Below are 12,663 nucleotides of genomic sequence, written 5' to 3'. Positions count from 1 at the left end.
TATTTTTGATACTAAGATTATATTTTTATTTGAACTTTCTCAGCGAATATTAATTTTGAACTAATTGTGTGTGTGTATATGTATATATATATATATATATATATATATACTGTATATATAGGCAAGGCAAGGCAACGTTATTTCTATAGCACTTTTCATACACAAGGCAGACTCAAAGTGCTTCACAGACAAAGTGAAATGAAAGAATATATATATATATATATATATATATATATATATATATATATATATATATATATATATATATATATATATATATATATATATATATATATATATATATATATATATAGTGTGTGTGTGTGTGTGTGTGTGGGGGAAAAAAATCACAAGACTATTTCATCTCTACAGGCCTGTTTCATGAGGGGTTTTCCTCCATCCTCAGGAGATTTCTCCTGAGGATGGAGGAAAACCCCTCATGAAACAGGCCTGTAGAGATGAAATAGTCTTGTGATTTTTTACCCACACATACATATTACGCTCTACCACGGTATCGAGAACTATTTTTTGGATAATCTAATTAAGACATATATATATATATATATATATATATATATATATATATATATATATATATATATATATATATATATATATATATATATATATATATATATATATATATATATATATATATATATATATATATATATATTTATTTATTTATGTGTTTTTATCCCAAACATGTTATGATGGCAAAATGAACATTGATTACTATTTTGCATGCAATAAATGCACTGAACTATATTACATTGTTAAAATTTAAAACTGTTGTTGTCATTATTAAGTGGTTTGTCTTTTTCTATTGTTTATGTACTGTTGGCAGCTCAGCGGATTTGCGTGGAGAAACCACCATTTAAACGGCACCGTATAATAATCATCAAAAATGCACGAGAGACAAGAACTTTGTTTATGCGGTCACACCACACAGCACAAAGGCTGTGAGCGCACCTGTTTTTATTAGCACACACAAATTGGCACAATCAACCACGGACGCATTTTAGCTGTGCGTGTCAGCCTTCAATAATGAAAACAGGCGTTTAGGAAAAAAAAGACAATTAGGCCAAACGCAATAATTGAGGGCACATCTTAACATGTATATTTAAACCTTAATTAAGCAAAAATATGATTTATTCGATTACTCGATGAGGATATTCGATAGAATACTCGATTACTAAAATATTCGATAGCTGCAGCTCTAGTGTTAATATTGTTTAACTGTTAATAGCACTCACGATAAATGAATAGAAACATTTACAGTTAATACATGTGATTGGTATTGGTGAAGGCAAATCTCACTCATGAATGATTTGTATCATAGCCAGCATAAAACCCTGATCAGAACATCCCTAGTTGTATCAATTGTTGAGTTGTTTTGTAGCATGTTAAAGGGGAACTGCAATTTTTTTGGAATTTTGCCTATCGTTCAAAATCATTATGAGAGACAAGAACACGCGTCTTTTTTTTATTGTATTTTAAAGATTTTTTTTAAAAAAGGCTTTGAAGCCCTCTAAGACAGGGGTCACCAACCTTTTTGAAACCAAGGGCTACTTCTTGGGTACTGATTACTGCGAAGGGCTACCAGTTAGATACACACTTAAATAAATTGCCAGAAGTAGCCAATTTGCTCAATTTACCTTTAACTCTGTTATTATTAATAATTAATTATATTTATCTTTGTGGAAACACTGATCATCTTAATGATTTCTCACAATAAATATATATAGAAACAGAAAAATATCAATATGCAACACTTTATTTTTATATTTTCTCTAAGTGCACATTTTTCAAATTGAACATTTTCAAATGATCACTTCTAAGACAGTCTTGTGAAATCACAATATCCCATTTTAACTAGCTAGCCACTAACATTTTTTTAACAAATCATGAATTACTTTGCACCATGTTTGTACAAATAATAACTCATGTAAAATACAAAAGTAAATTCTCAAATTTTTAAATCATGTCACACTTTGAACTGGACACCAAATCTGTTATCTGTTTCTTTGTCAGTTAGTGGGAAGCCTGGCATTGCATGCTGTTAACTAGTGTGTTGTACTCTGGTGTGTAACTTGACACTGCAACTCTGAGTGAGTCTTGCAGATGTGCATCAGTGAGGCGTGTTCTGTGTTTGTTCTTGATGAAGTTCATGTCAGAAAAGGCTGATTCACAAAGATTTTTCCTCATTGTTTGCGGAACCTTCTTAATCTTTTGGACATATTTTCACAGCAATCTGGCCTTAAGCTTAATTATGATAAATGTAAAATGTTAAGGATCGGAAATCTAAAGGGAACGTCCTTTCGAATGGAATGCAAAGTGCCTGTTTTGTGGACAGATGGACCAGTTAACATACTTGGTGTTGTTGTCCCAGAAAATCTGGAAGATCTAGGCTCAGTAAATTATGATAATCGACTAAGAAAGCTGGACAAAATTATGCAATTATGGAAAGGGAAATCCCTAACCTTGTATGGTAAAATGTTTATTGCCAACTCGTTAATTATTCCTCAATTTATTTATTTGTTTTTGTCATTACCAGCTCCATCACAAAACTTTTTTAAGATTTATGAGCGGAGGGTCTTCGATTTTGTCTGGAACGGCAAACCAGAAAAGATTAAGAGAAAGGTTTTGTACAAAGAGTATGAATATGGGGGCCGGAACTTCTCAACCTTGAAGCTATGTGTCTGTCTTTAAAAGCATCAATTGTTCCAAAGATGTATTTAAACATTGAGTGGTACACAAATGTCCTGTTGGACAAAAAACATGTACTGTATCAAAAGAAATTGTATCCTTTTTTACAAGTGATCCCCTCCCAGAGAGTCTGCTGGGAAACATGGCGGGGTTCATAAAGGAAACAATCCACTCATAGTGGTGTTTTCAATTTTATGTGCCAGAAAAAAGAGACGATATTTTGCAGCAGTTAATATGGATGAACTCTAATATTGTAATAGATGGAAAGCCTTTCTTTTGGAAAAATGTGTTTGAAAGAGGAATCATTTTTGTCAATGATATTATCAATGAGAATGGTAAAATTATGAAGTATGATGAATTTAGAGCTATGTATGGTGATGCTTGCTCAAGCTTTTCATTTTATCAACTAACTGGAGTAATTGGGAAAAGATGGAAACAAATAATTAATTATGGAACTCCTAAATTATTAGTTTGTAAACCTCTAATAAGAAATTCTAGTTGGCAAAAAGGAACTAAAATAAATAGAAAAATATATAATTTTTATTTAATAAAGAAATCTTTGAAGGCTGCCTCATACAACACAAATGGGAAATGGGAGGACTTTTTTGACTGCCCGTTGCCATGGGATGCCATATTCAAACTAATCTATAAAACCACTATCGATGTGCAAAATCGTTATTTTCAAATTAAAATTATTTATAACTTTACCCACAGGGAAATTATGGAATATGACAGAGTCAGATGATTGCCGATTTTGTTGTCAGGAGCCTGAATCCACCCTGCATTTGTTTTGGTATTGTCATATTGTGTCTTTGTTTTGGGTGGAAGTTGAAAAAATGTGTTTAAGGATTGGTTTGTTTATGAAGCTTAATGTGGTTTCTGTTATTTTAGGAGAGTTCATTGACAATCATGATTTAGTCAATTTAATTATAGTACTCGGTAAAATGTTTATTTTTAAGGCCAAAAACAGATATTCACTTAGTATTACTTTCTTTAAAACATTTATTCAGTATTTTCTAACTTTAGAAAGTTACATGGTTGAAAACGATAATGATGCCAAAAAACATTAAAAAAAAGATGAGAAGTCCTCAAAGGCTTATTTTGAAAGTATAATTATGTTTATAGATTATATGATATCTGTTGTTGTGTTCCCTAATTTGAGTGACCTGGACATAATCTGGACTGTACATAAATGCTTATTTTGAAAATGTAATTTTGTTTATAAATTATATGCAATCTGTTGTGTTCCCTAATTTTTTTCTGTGTACATGAATGAAGGTGTGTGTTGCTGAGTCCGACTTGGACATTATCTGGACTGGGCCTGGTTTAAAAAACCCTTTAAACAAATCTAATTTCATTGACAACCTGGTCTGTTGAAGATAAGGCCCTTTTTTTAAAAATAAAATAAAATAAGATAAATAAATAAAAAACATTTTCTTGGATAAAAAAGAAAGTAAAACAATATAAAAATAATTACATAAAACATAGTAATTAATGAAAATGTTAGTGGACCAGCAGCCTATACAATCATGTGTGCTTCAGGGACTGTGTCCCTTGCAGATGTGTTGTCTATGTTGTGGGAACCAGAATATTGGTAGCAGAAAGAAATAACCCCTTTTGTGTGAGTGGGTGTGGATGAGTGTGCATGGGGGGGGGGGGGGGGGCTGTTTGGGTTGATGCACTGATTGAAAGTGTATCTTGTGTTTTTTCTATGTAGATTTAATTTAAAAATAAAAAATAAAAAAATAAAAAATTATTATTATTTTTTTTTATTTTTATTTTTTTTTTTTTAGAACAGGCCCGCGGGCGACTCATCTGGTCCTTACGGGCGACCAGGTGCCCGCGGGCACCGCGTTGGTGACCCCTGCTCTAAGACAACTTCAAAACTCCCTATCAACGTTTTGTATACATACTGCAAGTCTATATATAATGTAGTAACAGACACGTTGATAACAATATGTAATATGTTCGATATTTACTGTATTTTGGTCATTTTAATCATTGCCGGAACTAAAACTTTGGCGCATTTATATCCGTTGCCATAGCAGTGCACTTCGAACTTCTGGCAACGTGTGTCCGACTTCCATAAACAAGGCGTGTGTGTCTTCTAATCATGGCAGACACAGTAACAAAGACAACTATTTTTGGACAAAAATTAGGATTCACAGCCGTATCTTTTTGAAGCTAAGAGGATGAACTACTGCTTCTAGAAGCAAGCACAAAGGAAGAGTGAGACGCTGGACGGAAGCCAAGAAGAGTGAGGTGAAAATGAATTGAAGCTGCAAAATGTGGAACTTGAAGCCAAGCTATTTTGACATAATTACATGACTTACCTAGAATCAACAGGAAACGTCCCCGATGAGCGGAACCAAGCGCACAACCGTCAATGGAGTGAGTCACACTTTATATTGATCATGATACACGCAGCACATCATGCGTGTTATTACAACTACAGTACATACGCTGTCTGGCTAGCTGTGTACACACAAAACATGAAATGTGGGCTAATACTTTACAGATATTGAAATATGATTCATTTTTTTCAGTCGGTACAGAATGGTGTTCTATCGCAGTGTTGTGCATTACAAACTCGAACGCGTTTCATGCTGATGTAGAAGTTAGCTTATCGCTTGCCGTTGTTAGCTTTTACAGCTTATACAGTACCACGCCAATGTGTTTCCACGCTAGAAAAAGAGTTCTTCTGTGTTCGCTCTTACAATAACAATGTTGCCACAGATTACGGAAAGTAAAATAAGTATTGTTGATAGTTTTTGAATGCACTTCTAAAGTGATTTAGAGGTAAAATTGACTGCTCCATTTAGCTGCATTGCTAGCCACCAAGAACGAGACAATTTTTATGTTAGGCTGCAAAAAAAAACAAAAAACGTTTCTCTTGTCTCTCAAAATGATTGTAAACGACGGGCACAATTCCCCCCAAAAAGTGCAGTTCCATTTTAAGTATGGTAAAAGGATGAATGTGATATGTAAACATAGATTTGTCATGATCCTGAGGTTCCATACTGTACTCCGTGACGACATTGATAAAATATGAAAAACATACAAATACAACTATGCAGACAATATGTTTTTGATAAATGTGATCTGGTGTAGATATTTGAAGTGTGTTTTGTATGAATTCCAAGTGGATCAGACAGTTATGCGTGAAAGGGAATTCATGGCCTTTGTTCACATGGCTCTAAGGCAGCCAAGTTGGCATGGGGCCTGGACAATAACAGCTGTGACCAGTCGGAGTCCGACACAAGCAGAAAAATCAAAAGAACTATGTATCATGTGTCCGATGTGTTTATGTTAACGGTTCAGACAAGCTGAATGAGCACCTTGAGAGAGAATTTGAACTTTCAAGCAACCCAAAAAGTAAGAAGTGCGTTAAGGAGCCATTAGAAAGAATTCCCCTTAAGGTAAATGACCCTTCTAATTTAGCGGACATGTGCAACGTTGTCTTTCCCTGTAGGCCATTTTTGCTGGCAAGTCCTGCATGTTTACAATGCCAAAGGTTTTAGATACAGGATGTCTGTCATCTGACAAGCTGACTGGCTGCATTGATAAACCTGTCATCTCAGTAGTGAGTGAGCATAATTTTGGTATTCAACACTTATAAATTAGCCATCAAGCAATATAGTCCGGTCAGTGTTGAGTTTAAAACAAAAAGTATATGCTTTTAATGATGGAATTAAAAGAAAACCTCTAGAGACTATAAATCCATCCATCCATCCATTTTCTATCGCGTGTCCCTCTCGGGGATATTCTTCAATTAACTTTTTACTTCATTACTAATGCCTCGGTGGGTTATATATACACAAGCTTTGTACTCTGTAGCTCTGACTAATCATTAATAATGCTAGGCTATTAATACCGTGCTTGGGCACACTCTTAAATCTGGATTGTTTGACTAATGTTGACACTCAATAACGATAACACTTCCCTGTATTGTTGGAAGAGGTGGACCTAGGCTCAAGCAACAAGCATATGCACAGATGACATACTAGGATGTATAATAAATGTGATCAACTTCATGCTATTTTGGCAAAATAGAACTCCCACCCCACAATCATCCATAGGGGATTAGCGTGAATGATTACATCTAACATCTCAGAGATACAGTGAAATTCTAGGCTTGGGCAGATACATTTTGGTGAATGATATATCGTCCCACAAATTATTGCCGATAAAAATTATTATTGTCAGGGTTATTTGAAACCAAATAAAGCACTAAGGTAACTAAGACAGAGGTGTCCGCATACTTAACAATTTAACAATACAAATGGTACATTTTGTACTTTAAAGATGCTGGTATGAGTATATGCTAAACTATTTGAAAGATACCATTGTATCATAGCTTTTGTATTATAGGTGACAAAGCAAATGATTGTTAGTGTTATATGTGATATACCTCAATAAAAATAAATTCATTTATACTCAGAACATGTCAAAGGCCACTACATTTTTTTTTGCTGCGAGCCGAAAATGGTCTGTGGGCCGCACATTGGACACCACTGCCCTAACATATAATAATGCAAGCAATCCTTTTAAACGCAATAAACTTATTTTTTACCATCGTAATTGGAAGGTCAACTTTTAACTATCCTAAATAAGAAAACCATACAAATAACATGAACTATGTTGGGAAAAAATTGAAAAACTGGGTTATGTGATGTGTTTTGTTGTCTTTTTTGTTGCAATCACTTTCGAAAAAATTTGGCATACTTTTCACACATTGGGACATTTGGCTTTGTACTAATGTTTTTTCCTCCTCTTTTTTATGTTCTCTCGCTGTGCTTCTCACTAGCCACTAACGAGGCTTTGTCGCTGCTCCCTGTGTGCATAAGCTAGCGGTCCCACGTTTCCCCTCAGAGAAAGAATTTGGATGAATGACAAGAGGGTTTACTTCGTTCATTTGATTCTGCTATTGAAAAAACAAGCGCAGAGAGTGATGCGCAGAGTGAAACTTCTTGCACCCTGTTTGAAAGCAAGAGATGAAGAAACACACACACACACACACACACACACACACACACACACACACACACACGCACACACACACGACATCCATCCATCCATCCATTTTCTACCGCTTATTCCCTTTTGGGGTCGCGGGGGGCGCTGGAGCCTATCTCAGCTACAATCGGGCGGAAGGCGGGGTACACCCTGGACAAGTCGCCACCTCATCGCAGGGCCAACACAGATAGACAGACAACATTCACACTCACATTCACACACTAGGGCCAATTTAGTGTTGCCAATCAACCTATCCCCAGGTGCATGTCTTTGGAAGTGGGAGGAAGCCGGAGTACCCGGAGGAAACCCACGCAGTCACGGGGAGAACATGCAAACTCCACACAGAAAGATCCCGAGCCCGGGATTGAACCCAAGACTACTCAGGACCTTCGTATTGTGAGACAGATGCACTAACCCCTCTGCCACCGTGCTGCCATTCAATCAAAAATGATTGAGTTCATTTTCATTTATCGTTCGATTAATTGAATATCGGCCTGGCCTAAGAAAGTCATAGACAAACTGGCAATAAAACCCTCAATTAATCTTCAACACAAAACACAGTGCTACTATTCTGGCTAAGCTCAACGGCGGAAACATGCTTATCAGCGAGCCTCCATTCCCGTCTCAACTACAAAACATCTGCTGCAGCGTTGGGGAGTTAAGACTCCACTTCCTCATTTAGCAAAACAGAACGGCATGATTAAGTCTTACAAACTGATGGCTGAGATCAGAACCACTGTTTAGAAAGACAGCTAGAGATGCATACCAGAGTTATTGTGGTTCTCACCTGCATGTTTGTGGTGAGGATGCACTTTTTGGCCCTGCTGAGAGCTCCCCTGCTGTAGGAAGAGTGCAGCACCTTTCACCATGAAGAAGCTCTCACTCAAGCTGTAAAATAGAGGAGACATCACTTATGATCATCAGATGTTACAGATCAACCTTACAGGTCTTTCTAGATATGATTCTATATATCAGCCTTTTGCAGACATAGGCTTTGGCTGCCTACTAATGTCATAGTATGCTGTACATATGCTATTCTCAAGCTGGCACAAATAGCTTTGTTGGGTTCTTTATATACTAATTTTCAATCAAAACATGATTTATTTTTTTTTTAAGTTTGGGAAATGATCTAATTTTACTTAATTTATCTGGAAAAGATTGTTTATTTACTTGAAATTTGGTAATCTATCTATGCCAGCAATACATTGTGACATCCAGAACAAGAAAACCCTTTCACTAGATGGCAGAAGGTACATATATCCCTCAGGTGCCATTCATTCAACATTTTTGTTTGGTGTTGTGCCATGGCCCAAGACATTTTTCTAATGTACCTTGAAGTGAAGTGATTTATATTCATATAGCGCTTTTCTCTAGCAACTCAAAGCTCTTTACATAGTAAAACCCATTATCTACATCTTTAAAGCTGCATTTAAAACAGTGTGGGTGGCACTGGGAGCAGGTGGTCAAGTGTTTTGCCCAAAGAGTGACCTGAACCCTCAATCGAACCACACCACCCTTGCTTGACTCAACAAAGGTTGAGAAACACTACAACATAGACAACACAAATGTCTAAGTCTTCTACAGAAAAAACTTGACCAGACAAATAAGGTTCAATACATTTTTGTATTTTAAACCAAAAAAAAGTTTTTTTAATTAGAGCATTCTTGTCTGGGTTAATTAAAACATTCCCGAAATTTTTTTACATTTTAAATAAATAAAAACTAACCTGAAAACTAAAACTTTCAGAGCTTCAAGCACAATTCAATGAATGTGGCCCTTTAGATTCAGAAGTAGGGCATGACGTAGGCTGATGACATAAAAATCATTTTGAGCATAAATCAAAATTCTGTGTTACTGGTGAAATACCACAACGGCAGAGAAAAAATGCCTAAAGATTACTACAGTTTTTGATGGTGTTTATTTGTCCTCTCTCAGCACATCAATACACAGCAAGTAACCGAGTAAGTGAGCAGGAGGAATTAACAGTTCACACCTACCAGTATAAAAACTCAAGGCCTTTTTAGGTTTGGCTTAAGAGTTGTCTACTGCAATAAAAAAAAATAGTGGAGTATTTCCCCCAGGCTGACTTCAGTCATTGCATTTATTTGAAAATCAATGGAAGAAAGATGGTATCCACCCACTGTGCAGGCAAACCATGACATCATTAGGAAAGTGCAGAACTGCTGAAAGACAGGTTCACACTGTAATGCAGGAATTACGAATGACTGGTGCATAAACACAGTTGAAAGATGTTGTCATTCAACTCAGAGACTGTTAATATTCAAACTTAACAGCCATAAAAACAACTGCCCGCCTACTGTACTCTTGGTCATTGAGACACTGTGGCCTGCAGAGTTGTATAGAGTTGACAAAACTGACAAATATGCTGCAATGCACTTTTCTCTAGTAAAGATAATGTAGCGGTAATTTATAGTCTATTACAACACCATCACAATTAAAAAGCAATTAAAAAGTATATGCACTTAATTATTGAGACAACTGCCCACTACAAAAATGGAAAATGAAAATATGAAAACCTTGTTCTGTTGACCTCATTATCCCTTTTCAACCTGCCAGCCATTTTTGCATGTCCATACAAAGGGCATCCATACAGAATGGTGGGATGAAGTCAACCTAGCAATTTCTATCTTTGGAAGAAGTAGTAGATCTGTATAGGGTGGAAATGCGATGACATTTCTAAGGGCCCTCAGACCGCTAGGACACACACTGCCACACGTACACAAACAATAAATGTGGTAGAGGGGCCCCACACTGATATTGTTTCAGGGGGCCTTGAATTCCTAGTAACTACCCTGCCCATGTGTAAAGTAATTCAGCAATGCAGGGACAGATGTGGGTGTGAAGTTTAACCCGGGCACTCATTTCTCCCACCATGTTGTGTTGAACGCAATTGTCCCCCCCAAATGTTATATGCCACACCAGTCATTGGCACAGGTCATATATCTCTAACTAGAAAAGCAGACCTCCACCGTGCCCTACAGTATCGTAAATAATTTTTTTTTTTTTTAAATTGAATACACGTTTTTTGTCTCTGCAAGTGGAGGCATAAGCACAAAGGGAAACTGAGCTTCGTAACATAAATGAAAGTTAACGTAGTGGAAATAATCCGATTCACACACAAAATATCACTTGATCCTTATCCCATTTCTGACAGTTCCTTGAAAGTTTTATCAAAATCAGACCATACCTTCTGTAGTTATGTAGCTCGCTTGCTAGCCAAACTAACTGACTGACTGACAAACTATGGTATCTCCTGGCAGAGGTCATTGCTCTCATTAAAATATGTTTAGTTGCTGTGTGGACATAAACAAAGTTTCAGCAATTTTCTGTTTTGCTTGGTTCTGTTAAAGTCAAATGTGAATAAATGCTGAATATTCTGTCCCTACTCTGTTGCAGCAGTTTTGCAGGATCTCTGTGTAAAGGAAGTAATATGAGCTATTTATGATTTGTTGGTCTAATTTATTTGGTTTGCTTTGGATTTACTTTGGTGCTGGTGTTTATGTTTGATGGTTTGGTCATTTTACTACTGGTAGTGGTAATGAGGGGATTTATACATGCGCATAGGTGACTGGGCATTGGGTTTGGGTGACTGGAGGTCACACGTTTTTTCCATTAGCCTCAACCATACCTCCACACTCACCATCCATCAACCTACCGCCCTAACGAAAAGGGATTTATGCATACATTTTCTGCGATAAATGGAAACATACCCAAAGGGTAATCTTCTGGCTGAATGTTCTTTTTACGAGCATTATGACCTAGATGCTCCGCACCCAGAACATGAACAATTGGATCCATATTTTGTGGCGGTGTCTCTTAAATGATCATGTCAGGAAGCAGCAGCACACACAGCATACAATGTACTCCGGAAAGAAAAACACAATGTGTACTTAAGACGTCTGCAGTAAGTAAGTGAACATTTTTGTTTAAAGTATGACGGCAATGTGAGCGATACTAATGGCTCTACTGTGTCAGATAAAATAAAACTATTGAAAATTTTTGTTCAAAATACAATGTTACCAAATAACAAATAGTAATTCATAGTGGAATGCCCAGCATATCCCTTAATCAGTTCAATTTCATTTAACTTCCAAACACACTCAAGACCAGGCTAGTGCCAATTTACAAAAACAATGGATATTATTTTGTTAGTATCACAATACATTCCCAATAAATCAATCACCAAACAGGCACTAACATGGAACCCACAGGGAAAAAGAAACAGAGGGAGACCAAGAACAACCTGGAGAAGAAGCACGGAACAGGAGATGAGGGCTGAGGCGCTGTCATGGCAACAACTCGACCGAAGGGCAAAACACCGGAATGGATGGAAAGCTTTCGTCGGCGGCCTATGTTCCTCAGGGAATACTAAGGCCTAAGTAAGTAAGTAAAGTACAATACATTCGCTCAGAACCAGAGAGAAATACAGTTCCACAGAAACAAAGAATGTGGATGGACATGTTTCAGACAATCACTTTTGTCCTACTGTGCAGATTTAGTTTTAGTCTGTTTGATGTGTATGATTTACGCATATATATTTATATATAATGTGGGTAATGTATATGTATGATATTTTATTTGATGTGTCTTAGGAAGGCTGTCAGGATACACATGGCTGAAGCAGCACTAGCCAGAGTAGAATGGGCTCTGTAGGGTGGACACATTCCTGCTGCTTATTTTTCCTATGTCAACACAAAGGTGATGACCAGGAGAAAAACATTTATTCTCACAAACATAATTATAATAATAATAATATAATACACAAACATAATTATCTTTATTTTACAGGCTCATCTTAACTACAGTGCATGCTGCTATTGCCTCACTGAAAAACACACAGAGACATTATCAGGTATCCAAGTGGACAGACAGCAAAAACTAAAATCATCCATGGCAACATTAGCTCAGAATCTGGAG

The 12,663-nt window shown here is 36.5% G+C and overlaps 1 protein-coding gene across 1 annotated transcript in view; it reads right to left on the bottom strand.

Moving 5' to 3' along the window:
* The window catches only part of ssh1a (slingshot protein phosphatase 1a), a 39,703-nt gene that overhangs the window by 15,123 nt on the left and 11,917 nt on the right, over positions 1 to 12,663 (bottom strand). The window contains exon 3 of the mRNA XM_062051290.1: positions 8,513 to 8,613. Within this exon, the coding sequence (XP_061907274.1) occupies positions 8,513 to 8,613 (101 nt within the window). The remainder of the gene's footprint in view (positions 1 to 8,512; positions 8,614 to 12,663) is intronic.

The sequence above is a fragment of the Entelurus aequoreus genome, linkage group LG06 (genome assembly GCF_033978785.1).
Source record: "Entelurus aequoreus isolate RoL-2023_Sb linkage group LG06, RoL_Eaeq_v1.1, whole genome shotgun sequence".
NCBI lineage: Eukaryota > Metazoa > Chordata > Actinopteri > Syngnathiformes > Syngnathidae > Entelurus > Entelurus aequoreus.
The sequence above is the reverse complement of the archived record's forward strand: the minus strand, read 5'-3'. Positions and strand labels throughout refer to the sequence as shown.